Raw genomic sequence first — 26,949 nt, forward strand, 5'->3', positions numbered from 1 at the left:
TGTAAATTTAGGAACATAACCTTTATATAAATAAGGCCCCGTGATACTATTCTATAACTATCTGCATAATTTTGCATGTAATTGAATTAAGTACAATGTTTCTGTGCATGCCATTTATAGAATTAGAGGGTTAATGGCACCCACTTAGGTGTAGGTAACTGCATTTCATTATCTCCAGTGCAGTTTAACACATGGTAAAAAAAATTGTTTCTGTCTTAACTGTATGGGAGTATGCTGGGAATACTCTTAACACAAATGCTGTGCAGTTACCATCCAGTAATTCTAGCAATTATTGGAGGTGGGGGAGGGGGGGCTTTGCTGGAAGTTTTATCACCTGGGATGCTGCATAATTTTAGATTGCTACCAACTGGGGAATTATGTCATGAGGGAATTTTGAGGGTATGTTTGCAAGACATTTCTTTGTTCCTATTTTTGTATTGTCTTAATTATTCAAAAGAATTGAAATAGACAGAGGGGACAGGATTTTTATGGGAAAGATGAATTGGATGGGATGGGAGGAATTATGTATTGGATAAAAATTGAGCTATTTATGAAGATTTGTACCTTTCGTTCAGGTTTTAAAAACATAGTAACATATCATAGCAACACAGTAGATGGCTACAGATAAAGACCTGTATGGTCCAACCAGTCTGCCCAAAAATATAAAATCATTACTTATGGTATGAAGTGTTAAACATCATATCTATACCTGTTCTTGAATTATCCTTAGTGTAACCAACCACCAGAAGATCTTATATAAAGAAATTAACCCTTGGGCACCTCAGTGGCGCAACTCATTGATAAAGAGATTTCAATGAGATTTAACAGCACTCACCTCCGCATCGGCAGACCAAAGTTGAAAAAAGTAATATCTTACGATCATTTAATATAAATAAAAGCTTATTAGTAAAGACTAATTTAGCTTCTTATCAAACATATAAACGGCGAGTGACCGTACTCACTCGCAAATGCGCAGTAGAGACCTTCTCTGCCCCGCCCCCACGTCAATACGTGATGACGGGGGGCGGAACACAGAGGGTCTGTACTGCGCATTGCTGAGGGAGGGACACCGCCATCTAACGCTCCCCCCACCCGAGTCGCCGCCGCCACCCACCTTCTACCCGGTCGGGCCCTCGGTCCACTATTGAAACAGCGAGGGTCCGGGAACGCAGCACTGAGCTCTGCTGAGCTGCCGACATCGCCCTTCCTTCTTCTTCTCTGCCTCTGTCCCGCCCTCGACGACGTTACGTCACACGAGGGCAGGACAGGCAGAGAAGAAGAACGAAGGCCAACGTCGGCAGCTCAGCAGAGCTCAGTGCTGCGTTCCCGGACCCTCGCTGTTTCAATAGCGGAGCGAGGGCCCGGCCGGGTGGAAGGTGGGTGGTGACGGCTCGGTGGGGGGGCGCGAACTCAGAGGGGGAGGGGCAGCGGCGAACTCGGGGGTGGGGGCGGGCCTTTCAACCCCCCCCCTTCCTATAATAGCCCGTTTTTACGGGCTCAAAGTCTAGTCTTCTTATAACTTTTTATAGAAATAACTCATCTTTTAAAGACAGTGATATGCCAGTCAGGGGGTGCGAAATTCGACATGCATGATTCGCTACACAAAGCTTTTTCGTAGAAAATTCCCCTAGGAAATAAGCAAATTCCATTGCTCTGGGATATGCCGGTCAGGGGGTTCATAATTCTAGGGGGATTTTCCTTGACAAAACTTTGTGTATCAAAACATGCAAGTCGGATTATGAACCCCCTGACTGGCAGATCACTGTCATTAAAAAACAAGTTATTTCTATAAGAAGTTATAAGAAGATAAAAAAAACTAAGCTATTCTTTACTAATAAGCTTTTATTTATATTAAGTACAAAAGTATTGCCACACTGAGACAGACCAAAGGTCCATCAAGCCCAGCATCCTGTTTCCAACAGTGGTCAATCCAGGTCACAAATACCTGGCAAGATCCCAAAAAGGTTCAATACATTTTATGCTGCTTATCACAGAAATAAGCAGTGGATTTACCCCAAGTCAATTTAATAATGGTCTATGGACTTTTCCTTTAGGAAGCCGTCCAAACCATTTTTATACCCGCTGTTACCACATTCTCTGGCAATGAATTCCAGAGTTCAATTACACATTGCGTGAAGAAATATTTTCTCTGATTCGTTTTAAATTTACTACTTTGTAGCTTCATCGCATGCCCCCTAGTCCTAGTATTTTTGGAAAAAGTAAACAAATGATTCACATCTACCCGTTCTACTCCACTTATTATTTTACAGACCTCTATCATATCTCCCCTCAGCTGCCTTTTCTCCACGCTGAAGTGCCCTAGCCGCCCAGCCTTTCATCATAGGGAAATTGTCCCATCCCCTTTATCATTTTCATCACCCTTCTCTGTACCTTTTCTAATTCCACTATATTTTTTTTGAGATGTGGTGACCAGAACTGAACACAATATTCGAGGTGTGATCGCACCATGGAGCGATACAAAGGCATTATAACGCCCTTGTTTTTGTTTTTCATTCCTTTCCTATTAATACCTAACATTCTATTTGCTTTCTTAGCCACTGCAGCACACTGAGCAACGTATCATCAACAACGATGCCTAGATCCCTTTCTTGGCTGGTGACTACTAATGTGGAACCTTGCATTATGTAGCTATAATTCAAATTCCTCTTTCCCACATGCATCACCTTGCAATTGCTCAAATTAAACATCATCTGCCATTTAGACGCCCAGTCTCCCAGTCTCGTAAGGTCCTCTTGTAATTTTTCACAATCCTGTCACGATTTAACAACTTTGAATAACTTTGTGTCGTCAGCAAATTTAATTACCTCACTAGTTACACCAATTTCTAGGTCATTTATAAATATGTTAAAAAGCAGCAGTCCCAGCACAGACCCCTGGGGAACCCCACTATCTACCCTTCTCCGGCTCGCCTTTATCCACATGTTTGTTCACCACTTCAAAGAAATGTAATAGATTGGTGAGGCAAGACTTCCCTTCACTAAACCCATGTTGGCTTTGTCTCATTAATCCATGCTTCTGAATGTGCTCTGTAATTTTGTTCTTTATAATAGTCTCTACCATTTTGCCTGGCACCGATGTCAGGCTCACCGGTCTATATTTTCCTGGATCTCATCTGGAACCTTTTTAAAATATCGGTGTTACATTGGCCACCCTCCAATCTTCCGGTACCACGCTCGACTTTAAAGATAAATTACAAATTACTAACAATAGTTTTGGAAGTTCATTTTTAAATTCTATAGTACTCTGGGATGAATACCATCTGGTCCAGGAGATTTGCTACTCTTCAATTTGTCAAATTGCCCCATTACATCCTCCACCTTTATAGAGATTTAATTCAGTTTCTCCAACTCATCAGCTTTGAATATAAGACTCAGTCATCCATATTGTCAGAAAAACTCGTAATGAGAGGATATCCCAACAATTTGGTAAAAAATACAAGAAAGAGAGCCCTCTATAATCCCAGGGAACATATACTAGCTTTAAAGAATGAAGATCCAAAAGATATAAATGTCTTAACATTTGTAACGCATTATAATGCCCACACCAACAAAATAATTGAAGCAGTTAAGTAACATTCGTCAATATTAGAGGTTCATCCTTCCTTCAGAGAGATGAGCGTGATTTTTGCTTACCAGAGAAACAGCAATCTTAATGATAAATTGAGTGTAGCTGAGGTATGGAATAGAGGGCATATGGAAAAGAGAAGCAGAGGACATCATGGTGCATGTGGACAATGTTCAGTATTTATTTATTTGTTACATTTGTATCCCATATTTTCCCACCTATTTGTAGGCTCAATGTGGTTTACATAGTACCGGAGAGGCGTCTGCGTTGATTCGGATGTGTTTCTAGTTGGTAGGTCGATCAAGTCTGTCATGTATTCCGGGGCTTCACCGTAGATAATTTTGTGAACCAGAGTGCAGATTTTCAAGCAATGCGTTCACAAAATTATGCCACATTATGTGGGACACTGTTGAATTTAAAGACGTACACACTGCGCGCACCTTGTTTGTTTACTGAAACTTCATGCGCTTCCAGCAATGTAATCTACATATTGGTGTGTCCATGCAATCTATATTACATTGGCCAAACTTCTTGTCCTTTGAAGACAAGATTGCTAGAACACAGGCATTGTGTTCAAGCACAGAAAATAAATGAACCTTTAGTATCTCATTTTCTAGATAACCGCCATAACTTTAATGATCTGAAATGCATGGTGTTGGAACAACTAAAGATAACAGAACGCAGAGGAGATATTCGTTGCATATTAAGACAACAAGAGCAGAGATCTTTGAGCAGGGACTGTCCTTCTATGTTAAATTGTACAGCGCTGCGTAACCCTAGTAGCGCTTTAGAAATGTTAAGTAGTAGTAGTAGTAGAGATGGATATTCACATTTAACAGGGTCATTCCACAGGGATTAAATGTGGAATTAGAATGAAAAACATTTTGGCGTTTTGACGTAAGATAACACTGGGTGGTTTTAAATTCTTTGGGTGTTTCTTTCAAGCCCTCTGCCATTTTTTGAGAAGTGCTGAAGTAGTGAAGAGGTGGAAGTTTGGATCCAGTTGAGTATTGTTGGACTCTTGACGATTGTGTTATTCACCTTGATTTTCCCCTGGCGCAGCCTAAAAAGGTGAAACAGGGTATTCCCTGTTGGGATTTACAGAGTTGCAGTTCACAAAGCGCTGGATGCTGGTGGCAATTGATGGTGTAAATGCTACAATAGCAAATATATCCAAGTACCACATTGTGGGCATCAGTATTTTGCTTCACTGAATGCATTCTGTATCCGTAGAAGGTATTTGTCATCTATATATATAAAAGGCACCACTGAAGCCTCCAGCCGGAAGTGTGAAGCGCCAGAGATATCCGGTTTCCCCATGAGTGAAGGAAAACAGCACAGCAGGAAATCCCACGAAACAGTGAAGGACTCAGAGGGGGGAGGGGAGAGAGATGCCCTCACTCTCTCTGTAACAAAAACACAGAACAGCAGGAAACAACACTGAAGGACTGGACTCGGAGGCGGGAGGGGGAGGGAGAGAGGGCAGAGGGCAGGGACACACACACTCCCACATGCACACTCTGAAGAAAACCTTGCTAGCCCCCATTTCATTTGCATCAGAAATGGGTTTTTTTTTTTACTAGTTTTTCTATAAGAATCTGAGTGGAGTTGTTTTATGACTCATGATTGAACTGAGCCTCCTACAATTCTGAAGGCTTGGGCCTTGCAAATAGGAGTGACTCTGATATTCACTGAAGTCTTTTTTTCTCCACTTACTGGAGTGGAGGAGTGGCCTAGTGGTTAGAGCAACGGTCTTGAAATCCAGCGGTGGCTGGTTCAAATCCCACTGCTGCTGTTTGTGATCCTGGGCAAGTCACTTAACCCTCCATTACCTCAGGTACAAACTTAGATTGTGAGCCCTCCTGGAACAGAGAAATATCCAGCATACCTGAATGTAACTCACCTTGAGCAACTACTGAAAAAGGTGTGAGCAAAATCCAAATAAATAAATAAATTGTTGTTTATATGGGCTCTAAATGACATCTCTAAAGATATAGAATATAAGAGAAGAAAACTAAGTTTATTGATTTCTACTGATTCTTTAGATAAAAAGGTAATTGAAATCACCCATTATTACTGTGTTGCCCAGTTTGTTAGCCTCCCTAAATTCTGATAACACTAGCCTCCCTAAATTCTGATAACATTGCTACATCTGTCTGTTCATCCTGGCCAGGCGGATTGTAGTACACTCCTATCACTATCCTTTTCCCCTTTACACATGGAATTTTAATCCATAGGGATTCCAAGATGTGTTTTGTTTCCTGCAGAATGTTCAATCTATTTGATTCAAGGCCCTCATTAACATACAGTGCTACTCCTCCACCAATTCGATTCACCCTATCACTACGATATAATTTGTACCCTGGTAAGACAGTATCCCACTGGTTATCCTCCTTCCACTAGGTCTCAGAGATGCCTATTATATCTAATTTTTCATTTAGTGCAATATATTCTAACTCTCCCATCTTATTTCTTAGGCTTCTGGCATTTACATATAGACATTCCAAACTATGTTTGTTGTTCCTATTTACATCATCCTCAGTACTTCACAGTATTAATTCACATTCTTTTGTCTGATTTTTATTTAAGGACACCTAATCTACTATGGTCTCTTTTGTAACCTCACTATCGGGATACCCTATCTTCCCTGTTTTGGTGATATCTTTAAAAGATACCTTAATCCTAACCATGCGCTTTTGAGCGACTGTCGGCCTTCCCCCAGTTTCTAGTTTAAAAGCTGCTCTATCTCCTTTTTAAATGCTGATGCCAGAAGCCTGGTCCCATCCTGGTTAAGGTGGACCTCATCCTTTTGGAATAGGCTCCCCCTTCCCCTGAATGTTGCCCAGTTCCTAACAAATCTAAAACCCTCCTCCCTGCACCATCGTCTCATCCACACATTGAGACTCTGGAGCTCTGCCTGTCTCTTGGGCCCTGTGCATGGAATGTATAGCACTTCAGAAAATGCTACCCTAGAGGTTCTGGATTTGAGCTTTCTACATAACAGCCTAAATTTGGCTTCCAGAATCTCTCTCCCACAACTTCCTATGTCATTGGTACCCACATGTATCAAGACAGCCGGCTCCTCCCCAGCACTATCTAAAATCCTATCTAGGTGACGCGTGAGGCCCGCCACCTAAGCACCAGGGAGGCAAATGACCAGGCAATCCTCACATCCACCAGCAACCCAACTATCTACATGCTTAATAATCGAATCACCAACTACAACTGTCCTAACCCTTCTCACCTGGGCAGTAGCTCCTGGAGACACATGCTCGTGTGCTAGTCCTGTCTACAGATTACTTTCAACTGCACCAGGGTGATGCTCTCCTTTTAGAAGGTCTCCCTCCTCCAAGGCAGCACAGGGTCTGCCAGATTGGAGGTGGTACTTCTCTACAATGTTCCTGTAGGCCTCTTCTACGTACCTCTCTGTCTCCCTCAGCTCCTCCAAGTCTGCTACTCTGAACTCATTCTCTGACAGCTAGGAGTTCTTTGCATCAAGCACACACATATGACATCTCACCAAATGGGAGATAATCATACATGACACTCAATGCAAAAAACTGGATAGCACCCCTGTCGCTGCTGGACTACTGTCTGCATCTTAGTATTGCAGAGTTGTTTAATTAAAACTTCTTAAGGTACTAGGGATATCAGATGAATATAATGATCTTTTTGACTAGTGTAATTTGTAATTTATTTAGGGTTTGCTTCTGATAAACTAATTAAATATAATTAAAAATCTAATGAAAATTAAAAATTCCCCTCTTGTCTTAATTAGAATAACTGACTATAAATGAAGAGTTCAGGTAGGGGTGGGTGGGAATGAGGACTGAACTGGGTCCTTCTGTGTCTTCTAGAGACTATCTGTTAATGCTGTGGTAGAAACTTCAAGTTTTAAAACTATGGGGAAAGGGTATGGAGACTAGCTAATAAAGTTTGATTTTTTATTTTAAAATTCTAACTGTGTTTATCAATATCCTACAATGCCTATTTTAAACCCTAATCTTTAAATTACTAAGCTCAGAATAAACTAATGGCATTTACCCACAGAGATGTCCTCTTCTATCAGAACTTCTCGTAAGATATTACTTTATTTAACTTTGGTCTGCTGATGAGGAGGTGGATACAGTCAAATCTCACTGAAAACTCTTTATCAATGAGTTGCACCACTGAGGTGACCAAGGGTTAATTTCTCTTTATAAGATCTTCTGGTGGTTGGTTACACTATAGATTTATTACATTCCTCTGGACTTTATAACAAGCTTGATTTATCCTTTCCATTTTTAGGGCATAGACCATAGAAGTCTGTCCGACACTGGCCTTGTTCTAAACTTTCTTAAGTTTTGGCTAAGCACCCAAAAAGCTCCACTCCTGCCAATCCAAACCTACTCAGCCTCCATCAAGGCACAGACCATAGAAGTCAGTCCAGCACTGGTTTTCCTACCTAATCTCCCCTACGCTTCCTTGGATCCGATCCTTCTAAACAAGATTTCCTTGTGTTTGTCCCTCGCATCTTTGAATTCCGTTATCATTTTCATCTCCACCACCTCTAGCGGGAGGGCATTTCAGGTATCTACTACCCTCTCAGTGAAAAAATATTTCCTGACATTATTTCTGAGTCTGTCCCCTTTCAATTTCAATTCATGCCCTCTAGTTCTACCACCTTCCCATCTCTGGAAAAGGTTTGTTTGCAAATTAATACCTTTCAAATATTTGAACGTCTGTATCATATCACCCCTGTTTCCTCCAGTGTATACATGTTTAGATCAGCAAGTCTCTCCATGTACATCTTGCTGCCTAAACCCCCTACCATGTTATTGCTTTTCACTGAACCACTTGAAGTCTTTTTACATCCTTATCAAGATAAGACCTCCAAAACTGAACAGAATACTCCAAGTGGGGCCTCACCAATGACTTGTACAGGAGCATTAACATCTCCTTTCTTCTGCTGGTTATACCCTCTCTATACAGCTTTGCAACCTTCTGGCTGCAGCCACTGCCTTGTCGCAGTTTCATCACCTTGAGATCTTCAGACACCAAGGTCCCTTTCCTGAGCTGAGCTTACTAATCTCTCTCCTCCTACCCGGTATATATCTCTTGAATTTCTGCACCCCAAGGACATCACTTTGCACTTCTTGGCATTAAATTTTAACCATACTATTAAATAGGGACGTGTTAGACCTACTAGAGTTACTCAACATTAATTGATTACACATAAACTCCAGTTTATTTTATTATATACAAAATATCTTTATTGAAAAAAGCCTTCATCCATTAGCACTACCTAAAATCAATACTACAATCATTCACCATTCACACATAGTACCTGACTAAAACCTCTCCAACCCCTTTTGCTTAAATATACATACAACGTTGTTGTTAACAATTATTAATTCACCCCCAGGTGTCGGATCACTATTAATTTTGAGTTAAACTTCTCATCCCGGTTTTCCAAGGGCCTCCCTTCCTCACAGCTGGCAGGGATTATATACTGATTCTTTACCCAGGGAACTTGGTCTTCTAGGCTCCCGCTCCCCCTGCTGGCTAAAGGCGACTCTGACATTCCCTTACTGCAACTGAGGGGCCATGTTCCCGGGGAAGGAATCCCTACCGGGTTTTGATTCCCACCCCCCTTACTGATGGATTCTGGGTAAGGTAGTTCTGGCTCATAAAGCTTCCTTGGAGGCCTAAGGGACCTCGTCCTATTACAGCATATTTACATTGTGGTGATGTAGCTGCAAGGGAAAAATTAATTCTTCTGATAATTTTCTTTCCATTAGTCCCAACAGATCAATCCAGAGACTTGTGGATTGTGTCCCTTTACCAGCAGGTGGAGATAGAGAGAATCTCCAAAGTTTGCTATATATGGACCTGTGCAGCCAAGTAAACCTCAGTATGAATGATACCAAAGCAGTGGAATGGAAACAATAGAAAACTCTCCTGACATTGTCAGACTAAATGCTCAACATACTTCCACCACTTCCAAATTTATTTGTTTTTATTATTTAATCAAATGAAGGAACATTCAGAACAAGGAAACCCGAAAAAACTAACCAACCAAAACAAAACCGCAGACAGTAAATCCAGGGGGGGGGGGGGGGCTCTGGATTAATCTGTTGGGACTAATGGAAAGAAAATTATCAGGTAAGAATTAATTTTTCCTTCCATAGCGTCCCACAGATCAATCCAGAGACTTCTGGGATGTACCCAAGCAGTCCTCAAGTAGGGCGGGACACCTCCAACCCGGCAGAAATCACAGACGAGCCAAACACCGCATCCTGCCGAGCTGCCACATCCACCTGATAATGACGAGTGAACGTATGGACCGAAGCCCATGTAGCGGCTCTGCAGATATCTTCCAGAGAAACCAAACGTGACTCTGTATAGGAGGAAGCCTGAACTCACGTAGAATGAGCACAAATTTGCGCAGGGGCTTGCTTGCCCAATGCCACGCAGGCCGAAGTGATGGCCTCCCGCACCCAATGGGCTATGGTAGACTTGGAAGCCATATGACCCTTCTTACTGCCTCCAAAAAGGACGAAGAGATGGTCAAAGATGAAATTCATTTGTCACCTCCAAATACCTGAGAAGGGCCCATCTCATGTCGAGGCAGCGAAGAGCCTGGAATTGCTTGGGGTAATCTTCCCGGTGAAAAGTCGGCAAATGCAGAGACTGCCCCAAATGGAAACTAGAAACCACCTTGGGCAAAAAACAAAGGAACTGTCCTAATCAATACCATGAACAGAACAATATCTACTCTGTAAAACGCAGGAAGGGGTCTCTGTAAGAAAAAGCCTGCAACTCTGAAATTCTCCGAGCCGAAGTAATGGCTACTAGGAAAATCTCCTTCAAGGTAAGATCCTTAACCGTAATCCCCAATAAGGGTTCGAAAGGAGGACGCTGAAGCGCTTTGAGAACTAGATTAAGGTTTCAGGATGGCAGAACTGGCACGTGAGGAGAACACAACCGATTTACGCCCCTGAAAAAATGAACCACATCCAGGTGGGAGGCGATCGACACCCCCTGAAGCCGGCCTCTAAAGCATGCCAGAGCTGCCACTTGCACCTTAAGAGAACTCAATGAGAGTGATTTCTGTACACCTTCCTGAAGAAATGCGAGGATAACCAATACCGTAGTCGCTGACAATCCCGAACTCGCACACCACAAATCGAAGGTGCACCACACCCTAGCATAAGCTATCAAGGTGGATCTTTTCTGAGCCTGAAGCATCGTAACGATAACCACGTCCGCATACCCTTTCCTTCTCAACCTCACCCTTTCAAGGGCCAGGCCGTAAGACCAAAGGGGGAGGGATCCTCCATCATGACTGGTCCCTGCAGCAAGAGACTGTCCTGCACCTGGAGCCGGAGAGGACGATCAAACAGGAGCCTGACCATATCCGCGTACCAGTGATGTCTGGGCTAATCCGGGGCCACCGGGATCACTTGACTGACTGGGATGAATGGCAACGCGAGTCAGTAACGCACCCACCATAGGCCACGGGGGAAAGGCATAGAGCAGGCCCCTGGGCCAAGGTTGTAGAAGAGCATTGATGCCTTCCAAGCCCAGCTCTCTTCTCTTGATGAAGAAACGGGGAACCTTTGCATTGAATGCGGTGGCCATTAAGTCCATCACCGGCATCCCCCAACGGGCAGCTATCTGATTGAAGGCCAGAGGGGAGAGTGTCCACTCCCTTGGCTCCAACTGGTGGCAACTGAGAAAGTCCGCTTGCACATTCTGTGAGAGAGAAATGAGTCTGTGCCCAACGGCAGATCAGGCCCACCTCGCGCACTAGTGGTGCACTCCTGGTGCCCCCCTGATGGTTCATGTAGGTGTCCGCTGTTGCATTGTCCGAGAGAACTCGAACTGGTCAACCACGGAGAAGAGACAGAAACTCGCGAAGAGCTAGACGAATCGCCTGTAACTCCAAGCGGTTGATGGACCAAGACGCCTCCGTCGAGGTCCAAATTCCCTGGGCCGTCTGTTGGAGGCAATGAGCCCCCCAAACAGACAGTGACGCATCCGTGGTCACGATCCTCCATTCCGGGGTTTGCAGAGGAATGCCCGACACAAGATTCTTTTGAATGAACCACCAGTAAATGATTGTGTGCAGACGGGTAGAACATGGCACCTGAACCTCGTAATCTTCCAAGAAAGGAGACCAATGGCTCAGAAGGTGCCATTGCAGGGGGCGCATGTGAGCTCTGGCCCACTTTACGACATCCAAGGTGAAGGCCATGGAACCGAGAACTTGTACATAGTCCCAAGCCCTCAGGTTCGGAGTTTGGAACAGAGCTCGCAACTGACCCTGCAACCCCTGTGCTCGAGCTGAAGGAAGAGAAACTATCCCTGTTTGGGTATCAAAGCACGCTCCCAAGTATTCCAGCATCTGGGAGGGTGTAAGGCTGCACTTTGGGAAGTTGATCATCCAACCAAGCGAATGAAGCAACCTGACCACTCTGTCGGTTGCCTGTTGACTCTCCTCGAAAGAAGACGCCAGCACAAACCAGTCATCTAGATAAGGATGGACTTGAATACCTTCCTTTCTGAGATAGGCCGCCACTACTACCAGGACCTTAGAAAAGGTCAAGGTGCTGTGGCTAGGCCAAAGGGCATCGCTTTGAATTGAAAATGATGACTGAGCACTGCAAAGCGAAGAAAACGCCTGTGGGGAGGCCAAATTGGAATGTGTAAATAGGCCTCTTTGAGATCGAGAGACGACAAAAAGTCTCCTAGCTGTACCGCTGCGATCACCGAGCGGAGGGTTTCCATGCGGAAATTCCGAACCCGTAAGGACCTGTTGATGCACTTGAGATCTAGGATGGGTCGCCAAGAACCGCCCTTTTTTTGGCACCACAAAATAAATGGAGTATCGACCGCTCCCAGTCGTTGTAAGTTGAGGAGGGTGTGACGAAGTGCCCGCACCTTGGCGGGAGATTTGCAAGGAGATTCCAGAAACGAGTCTACTATCGGACGAGCCAATTCCAACTTGTAGCCGTCTCTGATAACCTCCAAGACCCATTCGTCGGATGTTACCCTGGTCCACTCCACCAGGAATAGGGACAGCCTGCCCCCAATAACTGGCTGGAGATGGACCAGGGCACCATCATTGTGCAGACCTGGCTGCGGGCTGGTTTCTGTTACTGGAAAGGAAGGCCCGCCTGTCACCTCCAAAGAGCTGAGGTCTCTGAGAAGACCTTGCTCTCTGAAAAGAGGCCCCCACGACCTGGGCGGTAATGACGTGTATCTCTAAACTTAGGTCTAGGTCCCGCCGGTCGCACTAATTTGGACCTATCCTCTGGGAGGCGCTGGCCCTTAGAATCACCGAGGTCCTTCACAATCTGTTCTAGGTCTATTCCAAACAAAAGCTTTCCCCTAAAAGGAAGCCTTGCCAGCCGTGACTTAGAGGCCACGTCTGCAGCCCAATGTTGCAACCACAGCCAGCGACATGTGGTGACCGCTATGGAAACCTCCTTCGCAGACGCCCTCAAAAGATCATAAACTAGATCTGCAAGGAAGGCTAAACCGGACTCTAAGGCCGGCAAAACAGCCACGAGGTCCTCCGGAGAGGAGGCTTTCTGTACCCACGATAAGCATGCCCGCGCCGCATAGGAGCCACAAACTGAAGCTTCCAGGGAAAGGGCCGCTACTTCAAAGGACAGCTTCAAGCAAGTGTCCAACTTACGATCCTGAGGGTCTTTGAGCGCCGTGCCACCATCCACAGGGAGAGTGGTTTTCTTACTGATCGCTGTGATTAATGAATCCACCGTAGGAACCTTCATCAAGTCTAAGTCGGCAGCAGGCAGCGCGTAGACGCGACATATCTCTAGCAACCCTTAAGCCCACTGTCTGGCGTATCCCACTGCGCCGAAATAAGGATTTTCATGGCCTCATGCTCATGAATGGAATGAGGTGGGCATTTGGTGCCAGACATAATAGAGGGCTCTGGACCTGTTCCCCCTGACGATTCAGGGGGTGAAATGGCCAAACCTCAAAAGCCCTAATAATCAGGGAGGGAAGTTCTTCCCTGCAAAAAAGGCAGGCAGCCGTCGGGTCATCCTTCTCCTCAGAAGGCAGGGTGACCTCATCTGCCAAATCCAATGATTCTGAGGGAGAGCCCGGAGACAAAACCGAAGTTTGCTGAGGAAGAGACGGGGCTGCCTGAAGAGAAGCTCCTGACTTCTTCAAAAGAAAGGCATTGTGCATTAATAAAACAAAATCCGGGGAAAAAGGAACTGAAAGGGACTCCCCTGCTCCCTCTAAATTGTTTTCCTCCATCGAAGCCTGTGCCACAGAAGCACGCTGTGCTCCTGTCTGTCAACCGCCATGTGCGGAGCTGGTCAAGCCTGAGAGGAAAAAATGGCACCCGCCGATGCGCACGGCTCTAACTGCCCCAAGGAATCCGCCAAAACAATCCCCTGCGCTTCCGACTCACCGGATGCCTGAGGGGAACCCCTGTCGCACTGAACACCCACTGAGGCTGACAGCGGCACTACTCACAATCCCCCGACGCTGCTCTCCGTCCCCCACACTGGGAGCAGCGCTTAGCCATCTCAGAAGTTACTGACATGCTCCCCAAATGCCTGCCCCTCAAACAGACTCGGCAGCGCGGTCTAGCTCCTCCGTATGATTAAACAAAACAAAGTCTCTTACAGAGATGCTTAGCTTTTTTTTTTTTTTTTTTTTTTTTACTCAGGAGAGAAAGGCAACACCCGATCAGGCCCACAGCCCCGGGCGATGGAGGAAAGGTAGGGGGAGACCGGGAGGGACCTGGCACCACCAGATGTACACCAGAAGCTACAGCCACTCAACCCCTTGTGCTAAACTAGGTCCAAAGGACACCAGTAGCCAGATCAAACAAGAGCTGCACAGAGATGTCCCTCCACCTGCTAGATAGAGAGAATACTGAGTTTTACTTGGCTGCACAGGTCCACATATAGCAAACCTCGGAGGTTCTCTCTATCTCCACCTGCTGGTAGAGGGACACAACCCACAAGTCTCTGGATTGATCTGTGGGACGCTTTGGAAACAGTTGCTATAAAGGAAGACACTGAAGAGATTTTAAGTGATTGGACACATAGTTTAAATAAAAAAAGTTTTTAAGGAAGTTTTTTGACGATGATTGGTCTTAGTCATTGGGCATTTGTGATCCTCTTATGAGAGTGCTTCAACAATATTTGAATTCCACAGCCAATAGCCTATCAGGCTTATTTTCGAAAGAGAAAGACGCCCATATTTCAACCCAAATCGGGAGATGGGCGCCTTTCTCCCACGGGCGCCCAAATTGGTATAATCGAAAGCCGATTTTGGGCGCCTCCAACTGCAGTCTGTCATGGGAACGAACAAAGTTGACGGGGGCGTGTCGGAGGTGTGGTGAAGGCGGGACTGGGGCGTGTTTATCGGCTGAGGAGAGATGGGCACGCTCGGCCGATAATGGAAAAAAGAAGGACGGCAGAAGCAAGAATTTGGGCCGCTTTTTTGGACCCTTTTTCACGAACAAGTCCACAAAAAGTGCCCCAACTGCCCAGATGACCACCCGAGGGAATCGGGATGACCTCCCCTGACTTCCCCAGTGATCACTAACCCCCTCCCATAAAAAAAGAACTTTAAAACCTTTTTTTCCAGTCTGTATGCCAGCCTCAAATGTCATACCCAGCTCCATCTCAGCAGTGTGCAGGTCCCTGGAGCAGTTGTTAGTGGGTGCAGTGGACTTAAGGCAGGTGGACCCAGGCCCATCCCCTCCCTGCCTGTTACACTTGTGCTGGTAAATGGGAGCCCTCCAAACCCCCACCAAAATCCACTGTACCCACATCTAGGTGTCCCCCTTCACCCATAAGTGCTATGGTAATGGTGTAGAGTTTGTGGGGAGTGGGTTTGGGGAGGATTTGGGGGGGGGGGCTCAGCACCCAGGTAAGGGAGCTATGGACTTGGGAGGTATTTTAATTTTTTTATTTTACTTTTTACAAGTGCCCCCTACGGTACCCGGTTGGTGTCCTGGCATGTGAGGGGACCAGTGCACTACGAATCCTGGCCCCTCCCATGACCAAATGCCTTGGATGTGTTCGTTTTTGAGCTGGGCGCCCTCGGTTTCCATTATCGCTGAAAACCGAAACCGCCCGGCTCAAATCCGCCCAAATCAGATGCATTTGCCCGGCACCAACCGTATTATTGAAACAAAAGATGGACGCCTATCTTTTTCAAAAATACGGTCTGTCCCGCCCCTTCGCATACCCGTCCTCGGAGATAGGCGCCCATAGAGATGGGTGTTCACATTCGATTATGCCCCTCTTTAACTTCTGACGCTTTTTTCTCGTCCTGTTAGTTCACTGATCAATGGTTTTGAAAAAAATATTGTTTTGTGTTCAAAAGTGTTTGTTTTTGGCAAAGGTGCAATATGTTTTATATATTTTGAAGTGGATCTTTGTATTTGGTATAGTTCTTTGGTATTTTGTTTTTCACATATAATGACACTCCTCCACCTCTTTGGCTCTCCCTATCTCTAAGATTATAGCCTAGTATGGTCGCATCCCATTCATGGGAATCATTGAACCATGTCTCTGTAATAGCCACAATATCCAAGTTTTCCTCAAACATCAGTGCTTGCAGATCTTGACCCTTTCTACTTAGACTACAAGCATTTGTGCTCATTGCTTTCCTTGTGCTAATTAAGATGGTTTTCTTTATTTACATGATCTTTCCCTCTGCCATCATGTTTTTTGTCACCCCCACCCTCTAGTTTAATTTTTTAGAAACACTCTGCCTGAATTTCTCCCCAAGAATCCTTTTTTCCGTCACCGAAAAATGGAGCTGTACAGCCCATGATTTTGCCATGTACTGCCCCATCCTCCTATGTACTGTATCTGAACCTTCTTTCTTACACCAAACTTCGAGCCACCTATTGAATTTCTCTGTTTTACGTAGTCTCTCTTCTCCCATCCCACCTGTAGGAATAACATCAGGATGAAGCCAGAGATATAGTAACTTAGAGGCCAGCACCCCTGCAAGAAAATCTTTTTTTAAGGACAGATGGAGATAATTCAGCAGATAGGAGAATAGAACATACATAGAGGGGCATAATCGAACGAAACGTCTATCTCCATGGGCGTTTATCTCCGAGAACGGGTCCGTGAAGGGGCGGACCGAACCGTATTTTCGCAAAAAATAGACGTCCATGTTTTATTCGACAATTTGTGAGCTGGGCGTTTTGTTTTTCAGCGATAATGGAAAATGAAAGCGCCCAGCTCAAAAATGAATAAATCCAAGGCATTTGTTCGTGGGAGGGGCCAGGATTCGTAGTGCACTGGTCCCCCTCACATGCCAGGACACCAACCGGGCACCCTAGGGGGGCACTTTTACAAAAACCAAAAAAAAAAGGTAAAAGAGCTCCCAGGTGCATAGCACCCTTCCCTTGTGTGTTGAGCCCCCCAAATCCCCCTCAAAACCCACTGCCCACAAGTCTACACCATTACTATAGCCCTAGGGGTGAAGGGGGGCACCTACATGTGGGTACAGTGGGTTTGGGGGGTTGGACGACTAAGCATTAAGCAGCACAATTGTAACAGGTAGGGGGGGATGGGCCTGGGTCCACCTGCCTGAAGTCCACTGCACCCCCTAACAACTGCTCCAAGGACCTGCATACTGCTGCCAGGGAGGTGGGTATGACATTTGAGGGTGAAAATAAAAAGTTGTGAAACATCATGTTTTGTGGTGGTGGTGGGGGGGGGGGGGGGGTTAGTGACCACTGGGGAAGTCAGGGGAGGTCATCCCCGATTCCCTCTGGTGGTAATCTGGTCATTTAGGGCACCCTTTGGGGCCTTATTCGTGAAAAAAGTGGTCCAGGAAAAGTGCCCTAAATTCTAGCTACAAACGCATACTTTTTTTCCATTATCGGCGAAAGGCGCCCATCTCTGTTCGGGTGATAACCATGCCCCAGTCCCGCCTTCACCACGCCTCCGACACCCCCCCGTCAACTTTGTACGCTTCCGCGATGGAGTGCAGTTGAAAACGTCCAAGTTCGGCTTTCGATTATACCGCGTTATTCGTTTTTGTGAGATAAACGTCCATCTCCCGATTTAGGTCAGAACTTGGGCGTTTTTCTCGTTCGATTATAAGCAGGATAGTAACATAGTAGATGACGGCAGAAAAAGACCTGTACAGTCCATCCAGTCTGCCCAACAAGACAACTCATATGTGCTACTTTTTGTGTATACCCTACTTTGATTTGTACCTGTGCTCTTCAGGGTACAGACCGTATAAGTCTGCCCAGTACTACCCCCGCCTCCCAACCACCAGTGATATAAAGAGAAGGAAGTACAGGTAAAAAGTAATTACAAGCTGTTAAACCTTGCTAACCCTTATTGCATGGTAACTTACATCTTTGCTTTACCCTTCGCTATCAATTATAATGTTGTATTACGTATTGTGTTGACATTGACATTGTAAATAGTATACCATGCCATGCTTTGTATTGTTTTTGAATAGTTTTACTACTGTAATTGTCTATTGCTCATGTTTTGGTCTATTCTTACTGTACACCACATTGAGTGAATTCCTTCAAAAAAGGTGGTAAATAAATCCTAATAAATATATAAAATAAATAAACTGCAAATCTGTATGAAACTGATTTTTTTAAACTGTCATGTCCAATCACAGGGCCAATTCTGTAAAACAAAAAGTATATACTCTATGTACAGTATGTGTTTGATAATAAAGAACATTACTCTATAGTAGAAATTGAAAGAGAATCCAATGAAATTAAGTCGTTTTTTGTTTTTCTAGAATGTATGTTTATAAAAAAATCATCCCAGTTTATGATGATAGAAGCATAGAAACATGGCGGCAGATAAAGGCCAAATGACCCATCTAGTCTGACCATCCTCTGTAACCCCCAATTCTACACACTGTAACCCCCAATTCTACACACTAACTCTATATAAAAGATCAGAATCAATGTAAAACAGTAAAGGCAGCAGAAGTATGATTTTAATGTCAATATTTGAGAAAAAAAAAGCACAGTTATTGCTTTTTGGGGTTTCCTTAGTTACAGTAAGGTGTTAATGTCTGCTTTGTCTAGTATGCTCTGTTTAGTGAAATTTTTTTCTTTCATTAGAAGAAATTCTCAAAATTCAGAATCCTTAATTCACTTTATGCATTTGGTATAAATTATAGATTCTACAAGAACAGAAAAGAAAGAAAGCAAATGTCCAACACCTGGGTGTGATGGAACTGGCCATGTAACAGGACTATACCCCCATCATCGCAGCTTATCAGGATGTCCACATAAAGACAGAGTGCCTCCAGAAAGTAAGTCTTTCCTGCTACCATATGATTGGAAGATTTCTTCAGATACATGTATTTTCATTTAGGGGGGAATTTATCAACATTGGCTTCTGTTAAGTCAGGTTATTTTACCACAAGTTGGGTTATTTTAGCACAGGATCTCACTGCATAAAATGGGACCATGTGCTAAAACAACCTGACTTGTGGTAAAATAAGCTGACAACAGTAGACCATATTGATGTTCCCTTCCTTAACATCTTGATTCAATAACTAGACCTATATTAAAGTACTTTTATGTTTTACTGACTTCTTTTTGAAAAAGTTCAAAATTATGTCTTGTGACATGAGACATAAGAAATAAGAATTGTATGTTGAGTCATACAAAGGTCCATCTAGCCCAATATCCTGCTTCTAACAGCTGCCAGTTCAGATTACAAGTATCTGGCATAACCCCAAAAGAATAGTAAGATCCCATACTACCTACCCCTATAGTGGCTTTTCCCTGGTCTTCCTTAATAACGGTTTATGGACTTTGACTGGAAGTATGACTGAAAAATATTAAGCTGATGAATGTAGCCTATAGAAGATGAGCCATCAAACCTAGGGGCCCTTTTACAAAGGCGCTGGAGGGCTTACACGCATACAGCGTATACCAAATTGGCACTACTTCCCGGCTAGCGCATGAGCTGGGCAGTAATTCTAAATTTGACGTGCGCCTAATCTCGTGGTAGAAAATAATTTTCTATTTTCTGCCATGGGCCACTTACTCCTCAGTAAACAGCAGTTGGCGCACACTGCATGCTTACCATGCAGGTAGTGTGTGAGACCTTACCGCTAGGTCACTGGGTGGTGGTAAGGTCTCAGGTCAAAATGGACACATGCTGGTTTCAATTTAGCACATGTCTATTTTCAGCCCCTTAGAAAAAGGCCTTTATCCTAGATGCAGTAAAAAAATGGCTCAGCACGCGCCCAAAGATACACTCACACTACCACAGATCACTTTTTACCACAGCTTAGTAAAGGACCCCTTACTGAATTACTTTGTAGTAACACAATATGCTGTTCTAGTTGAGTATATAGAGTAAACATGAACAACAATTGTGTTTTGATTTAGAATTTTCAGACTTTTCTATGATTTTTGAGTATCTTTTTTATTCATTTCAGGCATTCATTGTAATAAACATTGTTTAAAATACATTAGAACTTTTAACAGACACACAAATTAATTGTACACGTTAATTCATAGGTCAATATGTAAAATGTGTCCCAAATATATAACTATTACTACTACTACTTGTCATTTCTATAGCGCTACTAGATGTACGCAGCGCTGTACACTTGAACATGAAGAGACAGTCCCTGCTCAACAGAGCTTACAATCTAATTAGAACAGACAAACAGGACAAATAAGAGATAAGGGAATTACTAAGGTGGGGATGATAAAATAAGGGTACTGAACAAGTGAATAAGGGTTAGGAGTTAAAAGCAGCATCAAAAAGGTTGGCTTTTAGCCTAGATTTGAAGATGGCCAGAGATGGAGCATGACGTACCGGCTCAGGAAGTTTATTCCAGGCATATGGTGCAGCAAGATAAAAGGAACGGAGTCTGGAGTTAGTGGTGGAGGAGAAGGGTGCAGATAAGAGAGAGTTACCCAGTGAACGGAGTTCCTGGGGAGGAGTGTAGGAAGAGATGAGAGTGGAGAGGTACTGATGAGCTGCAGAGTGAATGCACATAAGTTAATAAGAGGAGTTTGAACTGTATGCGGAAATGGATAGGGAGCCAGTGAAGTGACTTGAAGAGAGGGCTAATATGAGCATAGCGACACTGGCGGAATATAAGTCCTGCAGCAGAATTTTGAACAGATTGAAGAGGAGAGAGATGGCTAAGTGGGAGACCTGGTTGCTGGTTCAAATAGGGTTCTTGCCAATAGAAGCCAAAAGGTCTGTTAATTGCACAGTGACCTAAATTAAATCAGCTGGAACTCTTACTCTATTTCCTATAAGACAGAAGCCTGCATCACAGAAATTACCATACCAGTCAGCACTAACTGATACTATAAATAGCAGTATCAACAAGAGGGTTAGGACTGAATTTGTGACCCCCTGAGCAAAAAGGTTCCAAAAATGGAGTTTCAAATAACAAGAGATAAATGCTATAAACGTTTGGAGGGGTAAATTTGGGCAACTTTCATTTTTGAAAGTTTTGTGTACTATAGGATCATTGAAATAGGACTATGTAATTTTTTTACAACTTTGATGCTTTTCATGTTCTACAGCCTAAACATTGCAAAAGTATATGATTTCAGGGGTTAATTACTTTTTTTTATTGATAAATGTTTCTTATTTTTTAAAGATGTAATTAGTCCATATCTGAGGGTGAAATTTGGAGGGTTATGCAATTGATATCCCTTTATCTTCTGGTATAAATAAGTCACATACCCCACTTTTGGTACCTTTCCGCTCAGCAGATCACATTTCTGTGAGAAACTTAGGGCCCTGTTTACTAAGGTGCGCTAGCATTTTTAGCATGTGCTAAATGCTAGAGACACTCATATATTCCTATGGGTATCTCTAGCGTTAGCATGTGCTAATTTTTAGCATGCGCTAAAAAATGCTAGCGTGCCTATAGCATGGATTAGTAAACAGGGCCCTTAATTATCATGAATTTAGTACAAGGATTCTGTGTATGTAAAATACCTTGAATGATGTGAGATTAATAAATGGATTTAACAACCTAATATGCCTTGCTTTCACAGTATTTATCTTTATTTCTGCTTCTTTTACCAAAATCTTCTCTTTTTATAAGTCTGCATTTTCATTTGTGCCTTCTCCCTCATTTTATCTTCTGCCTTACTTCAGGTTCACACCTTTTTATTTCCCTTTTCTCAGTCATTTATATTTCCTTTCAGATGCTCTACTATTCATCTGATTCTGTCACATCATCACATTCACTCATACAATACATGTTGTCACTTGTTCTCACACATATAGTTTAAGACTAGCACATGCACCCTGTAAGTTTTACTCAGTTACTCCTGATCTCTCTCTCTCTCTCTCTCACGCACACTAAAACAGAAGCTGTTAGATCTCTGTGTTTGCTCTCTCTCACTGTCTATTCAATTTCTTCCTTGTCTGCTTTTTCCTCTAAACTGCATGTATGTGCGCTTGTGTGTTGATGTGTGACATTAGTGTTCTATGATTTTCTGTTTTGTCTGTCTCTTCTGTGGCTATGTGTTTCTGTTCCACCATTCTGTCATAGTCCATTTGGTATTCTACTACTCCCTCAGTACTGCTCCCTCAGGTTTTTGTAATTCAAATACATTATCCTGTGTTTTTTAACATTACTTTGGTAGATCCCTCCTTATCTTACCACACTATCTACCATATTTCAGATTTTTGGTATCATTCCACAAAGAGGGAAATCTTACCAGACAGCCCTTCTGCAATATCACTTACACAGTTATTAAAAACAATCAGTACAGAAATGATCCTTGTGGCACACCACTGGTAACATCCCTTTCATAAGTCCAAAATTGTCATACTGGGATAGATCGAAGGTCCATCAAGCCCAGCATCCTGATTCCAGCAGTGGCCACCTGGCAGGATCCCCAAACAGTACATTTTATGCTGCTTATTCTAGAAATGAGCAGTAGATTTTCCCAAAGTCCATTTTAATAATTTATTTTATTTATTTATTTTGGTGCATTTTTACCCCACATTTTCCCACAAGAGCAGGCGCAATATGGCTTACATTAATTCATGAGGATACAATACAATACAGAGAAGGCACAGTTACGGATTGTGACAGGAGGGGATGGAACATGGGATAACACTGGGTGAATGTTAGGGGCAAAGCAACCAGCGAATAACCATGCAAAGTCAACAAGAGAGAGAGGTTAAACATAGGAGTTGCCAGTGGAATAAGCCTTGTCGAAGAAGAATGTTTTTAAGGACTTCTTGAACAGTTGGTGGTCGACTAGCTCTTTTAGTTGTTTTGGCAGAACATTCCAGGATTTTGGACTGATGTAGGGGAAGGACGAAGCAAAAAGGGTCTTGTATTTAACCTTCTTGCAGCTGGGATAATGCTGATTGAGGTAGGACCTTGAGTTATTAGCGCATTTCTAGATGGTAGATCGATTAGATTAAGCATATATTCAGGGGCTTCACCATATATTATCTTGTGTGTTAGTGAGCAGATTTTAAATGTGATACGATCTTTTACAGGGAGCCAGTGTAGTTTAAAACATAGTGGTTAAGCATGGTCTATGAACATTTCCTGTAGGAAGCCATCCAAACCTTTTTTAAACTCCACTAAGCTAACTGCTTTTACTACATTCTCTGGCAACAAATTCCAGAGTTTAATTACATGTTGAGTGAAGAAAAACGGGACACATCCGGATGACTAGCCAAGGATTTACCTTGCACTTTCCCCCCCAAAAAGGATAAAGCTGCAACCTGCACCTTCAAAGAAGCAAGAGTTAAACCTTTCTCTAAGCCCTGCTGCAAAACATCTAGCTTCTTCACCATAGAAGCCCGAAGAGGAGTCAGGCGCCTCTCCAAACACCACACCTCAAAAACTCTCCAGGCTCTAACGTAATTGAGGGACGTTCACTGACGATGCGACTGGAGCATGGTGGAAATGACTTGTGAGGAGTATCCTCTCTTCAACAAGCATACCCGTTTGTGTTATTGGATTATATGTTTGGGTTCGCTTTTGGATTGCAAGCTATGTTAGCACAGGCATTGTTGGTCTGTTTCAGTTTTTTGTAGCCTAAGGGCATGTACTGTACTGATGACAATAAAAAGAAATTAAAAAAAAAAAAAAAAAAAGATATGCATACATCGGCCTGCGCGGCAATCTGGAACCACCAATACAACCAGACCTCCATGTGTCTCGATCCGCTGAATGAGCCTGCCGAGCAAAGGCCACGGTGGGAACACATACAGAAGGCCTGAAGGCCACGGGTGAAGAAGAGCATCTATTCCTTCCGACTTCCTGTCTTTTCTGTGACTGAAGAATCGAGCCACCTTTGCATTTAAACTCATGGTGAAAAGATCCACGAGAGGAATGCCCCACTGATGCATGATCAGATGGAAATGCCTGCTGAGTGAGAAACCACTCCCCCCGGATTGAGGATGTGATGGCTTAGAAAATTCGCCTGGACATTCTCCACTCCTGCTACATGCAAGGCTGATAGAGCTGACAGATGACACTCTGCCCAAGCCATTAGCTTTGCCAACTCCTGCTGCAAGAGGCGACTTCTGGTACCCCCTCCTATCGATTGACATGTGCCACCGCAGTCACGTTGTATGAAAGGATGTGTACCTCAGATCTTTTCAGCAGACAGCAGAATGCCTCCAGAACCAGGCACAGGAGGTCTCTTGGGGAGTCCAAAGGCCTTGAGCAAACCTCCCCATGCAGTGAGCTCCCCAAACTTTGAGACTGGCATCCGTCATGACCACTAACCACTGGGGCACTTCCAGGGGTATTTCCTTAGTCATATTGCTCATATGCATCCACCAGGAGAGACTGCTGCGTGCCTCAGCTCATAGAGGCACCTTTGCCCACAGACAGTCCGACTGAGGAGACCACCTGGACAGGAGGGCAGACTGAAGCGTCTTCATGAGCGCTCTGACCCAAGGGACTGTTTCTATTGTCGCTGTCATGAAGCCCAACACCTGTAGATAATCCCGAGCACTGGGAACTGACTTCTGCAGCAAGTTCTAAACCTGCGACCTTAACTTGAGGATCCTGGACGGGGGCAGGAGAATCTAACAAAGAGCTGTGTCAAAATAGACTCCCAAGTACTCCAGAGACTGAGAAGGCACCAACTGATTCTTCGCAAAGTTGACCACCCAACTGAGTGACTGCAGGAACTGGACCACCTGAGCCGTGACCTGGACACTCTCCTGATAAGACTTGGCCCGAATTAGACAGTCGTCCAGGTAAGGATGGACTAAGATGCCCTCTTTCCTGAGGGCAGCCACCACCATGAGCTGTAGTCAGACCAAAGGGAAGAGCATGGAACTGAAAGTGGTGGCCCAAAACTGTAAAGCGAAGAAATCTCTGGTGCATGGGCCGGATCGGTATATGAAGATACACCTCCATCAGCTCCAAAGCTGTGAGAAATTCTCCTTTTCTGACTGCCACAATTATGGAATGAAGGGTCTCCATTCAAAAACTGGAGATTATGAGAGCTCAGTTGACCGCCATGAGATCTAAAATGGGCTGAAAGGATCCCTCTTTCTTCAGGACCATGAAATAATTTGAATAACGGCCCTGTCTGAGTTCTGACAATGGCACAGAACAAATAGCCTGAAGATCCAACAGCCTTAGAAGCATATCCTCTACTGCCATTGCCTTGAGCCAAGATAGGCAGGGAGACTCCAAAAACACGTCGGTAAGAGGCCGCGCGAACTCTAAGGCATACCCGTCGTGAATAACCTCTAAGACCCACTGATCGTGGTAATTTGGACCCACCTCTGAAGAAATTGCGAGAGTCGAGCCCCCACTGGAATCAGAGGAGGGACCCGTATACCTTCATTGGGTGGGATGGGTGGAGGAAGAGAAAGAGAAAGCCGTATCTCATTCACCCCGGCGTGAACACCGAAAGGACTGAGACCTCTGGGCTTGAGACCCCTTACTGCCAGACCGAAAATGATGAAAATCATGCCCTCGCCCCCTGCTGAACGTCGGATTCCATCCAGCAGGCTTGGGCCTATCTTCCGGGAGATGAGGCACTTTCATGTCCTCTAGATGCGAACCAACTTGTCCAATTCGTCTCGAAATAGAAAGGAACATTTAAAAGAAAACTTATTTAGCTTGGATTTGGAGGCTACATCCACAGCCCAATCCCTCAACCAAAGGGAACGGCAGGCTGGAACCCCCAAAGCCATGGACTTAGAAGAAGCTCTCAACAAATCATATAAAGCATCTGCTAAAAAGGCTGCACCCATCTCAACTTGGCAACTTCAGTATCGATAGAAACAGAATCATTGGAAGTCCTGTCCGAGACCCTTTCAGCCCAATGGAAGCAGGCTCGAGCCACCAAAGAACCGCAGATGGCCACCTGCACAGCCAGAGAAGAGACGTCAAAACTGGTTTTCAAAAGGGAATCCACCCTACGATCCTGGAGATCCCAGAGGGCCGTACCACAATCGACAGGGACAGTATTACGCGTAGTGACTGCCGAGACTACTGCGTCCACAACAGTAACCTTAAGAAGAGACCTATCTCATCTGGAACAGGATAAAGCCGAAGCATGGATCTTGCTAAGCGAAAAGGAGAATCCGGCACACCCACTGAGCCTGAATAATGTCCTGGTGCATAGGAAAGGTCTTGCCTGACCGCCGAATGCCTTTTACTAGCAGGTCTACCTTGTGGACTTCAGGAACCACAGGCTGCTCATCATCAAAACGAAGTGTGGAAGCCACCAAGGAAATAAGCTCTGGAAGATCTTCCTTATGAAAGATTAGCACCACTGAAGAGTCTTCACCCAGGGGCAAGGAGTCTGTACCTGGATCATTAGAGACATAATCTTGCTGCTGCTGCTCTTCTAAGCCCTCTATATCTCCCAAAGAAGGCAAATCTACATCCTGGTCTGACAGCTGGTCTTCTTGGAGATCCCATGATCCCCGAGTCCTGTTTGCAGGAGCTAAACCCCTTGACTGAGCACCTCCTAAAGAAGAAGCAGAAGGAGAAAACTCTGCCCCTGTTTTCTTTAACAAAAAAGCCTGATACGTTTGTAAAACAAACTCAGGGGGAAAACCTCCCTCCTGAGGTACCACAGTCTGAGGTAGTGTCACAACTGAGCTGAGGGCTCAGAATCAGCAGGATCACTACTGGAGGCTGGTTCTGACAAAATGGCGGCTTTTCCCCGACAAGTTAGTAGCTGACTCTGCAGCTGTCACTATCGCCACCTGAGGCACCGCGGCTGAAGAAGCCGAAAGGGAGGGAGCTGGTGCTGACTCCATGGCAGTGCAGTACTTGCAGGAGCCAGATGCACCAACTCCCCTCCTTTGACACACCGAGCACCGGCGCAACTTTTCCAACATTGTCAGACCAGCGACGAAATCCCCAGCGGCT

The 26,949-nt window shown here is 44.5% G+C and overlaps 1 protein-coding gene across 1 annotated transcript in view; it reads left to right on the forward strand.

The window, feature by feature from the left end:
* Positions 1 to 26,949, forward strand: part of MYT1L (myelin transcription factor 1 like) — a 901,397-nt gene that overhangs the window by 176,640 nt on the left and 697,808 nt on the right. The window contains 1 exon segment of the mRNA XM_030198923.1: positions 18,754 to 18,888. Within this exon segment, the coding sequence (XP_030054783.1) occupies positions 18,754 to 18,888 (135 nt within the window).

Source organism: Microcaecilia unicolor, chromosome 3, assembly GCF_901765095.1.
Source record: "Microcaecilia unicolor chromosome 3, aMicUni1.1, whole genome shotgun sequence".
NCBI classification, from domain to species: Eukaryota; Metazoa; Chordata; class Amphibia; order Gymnophiona; family Siphonopidae; genus Microcaecilia; species Microcaecilia unicolor.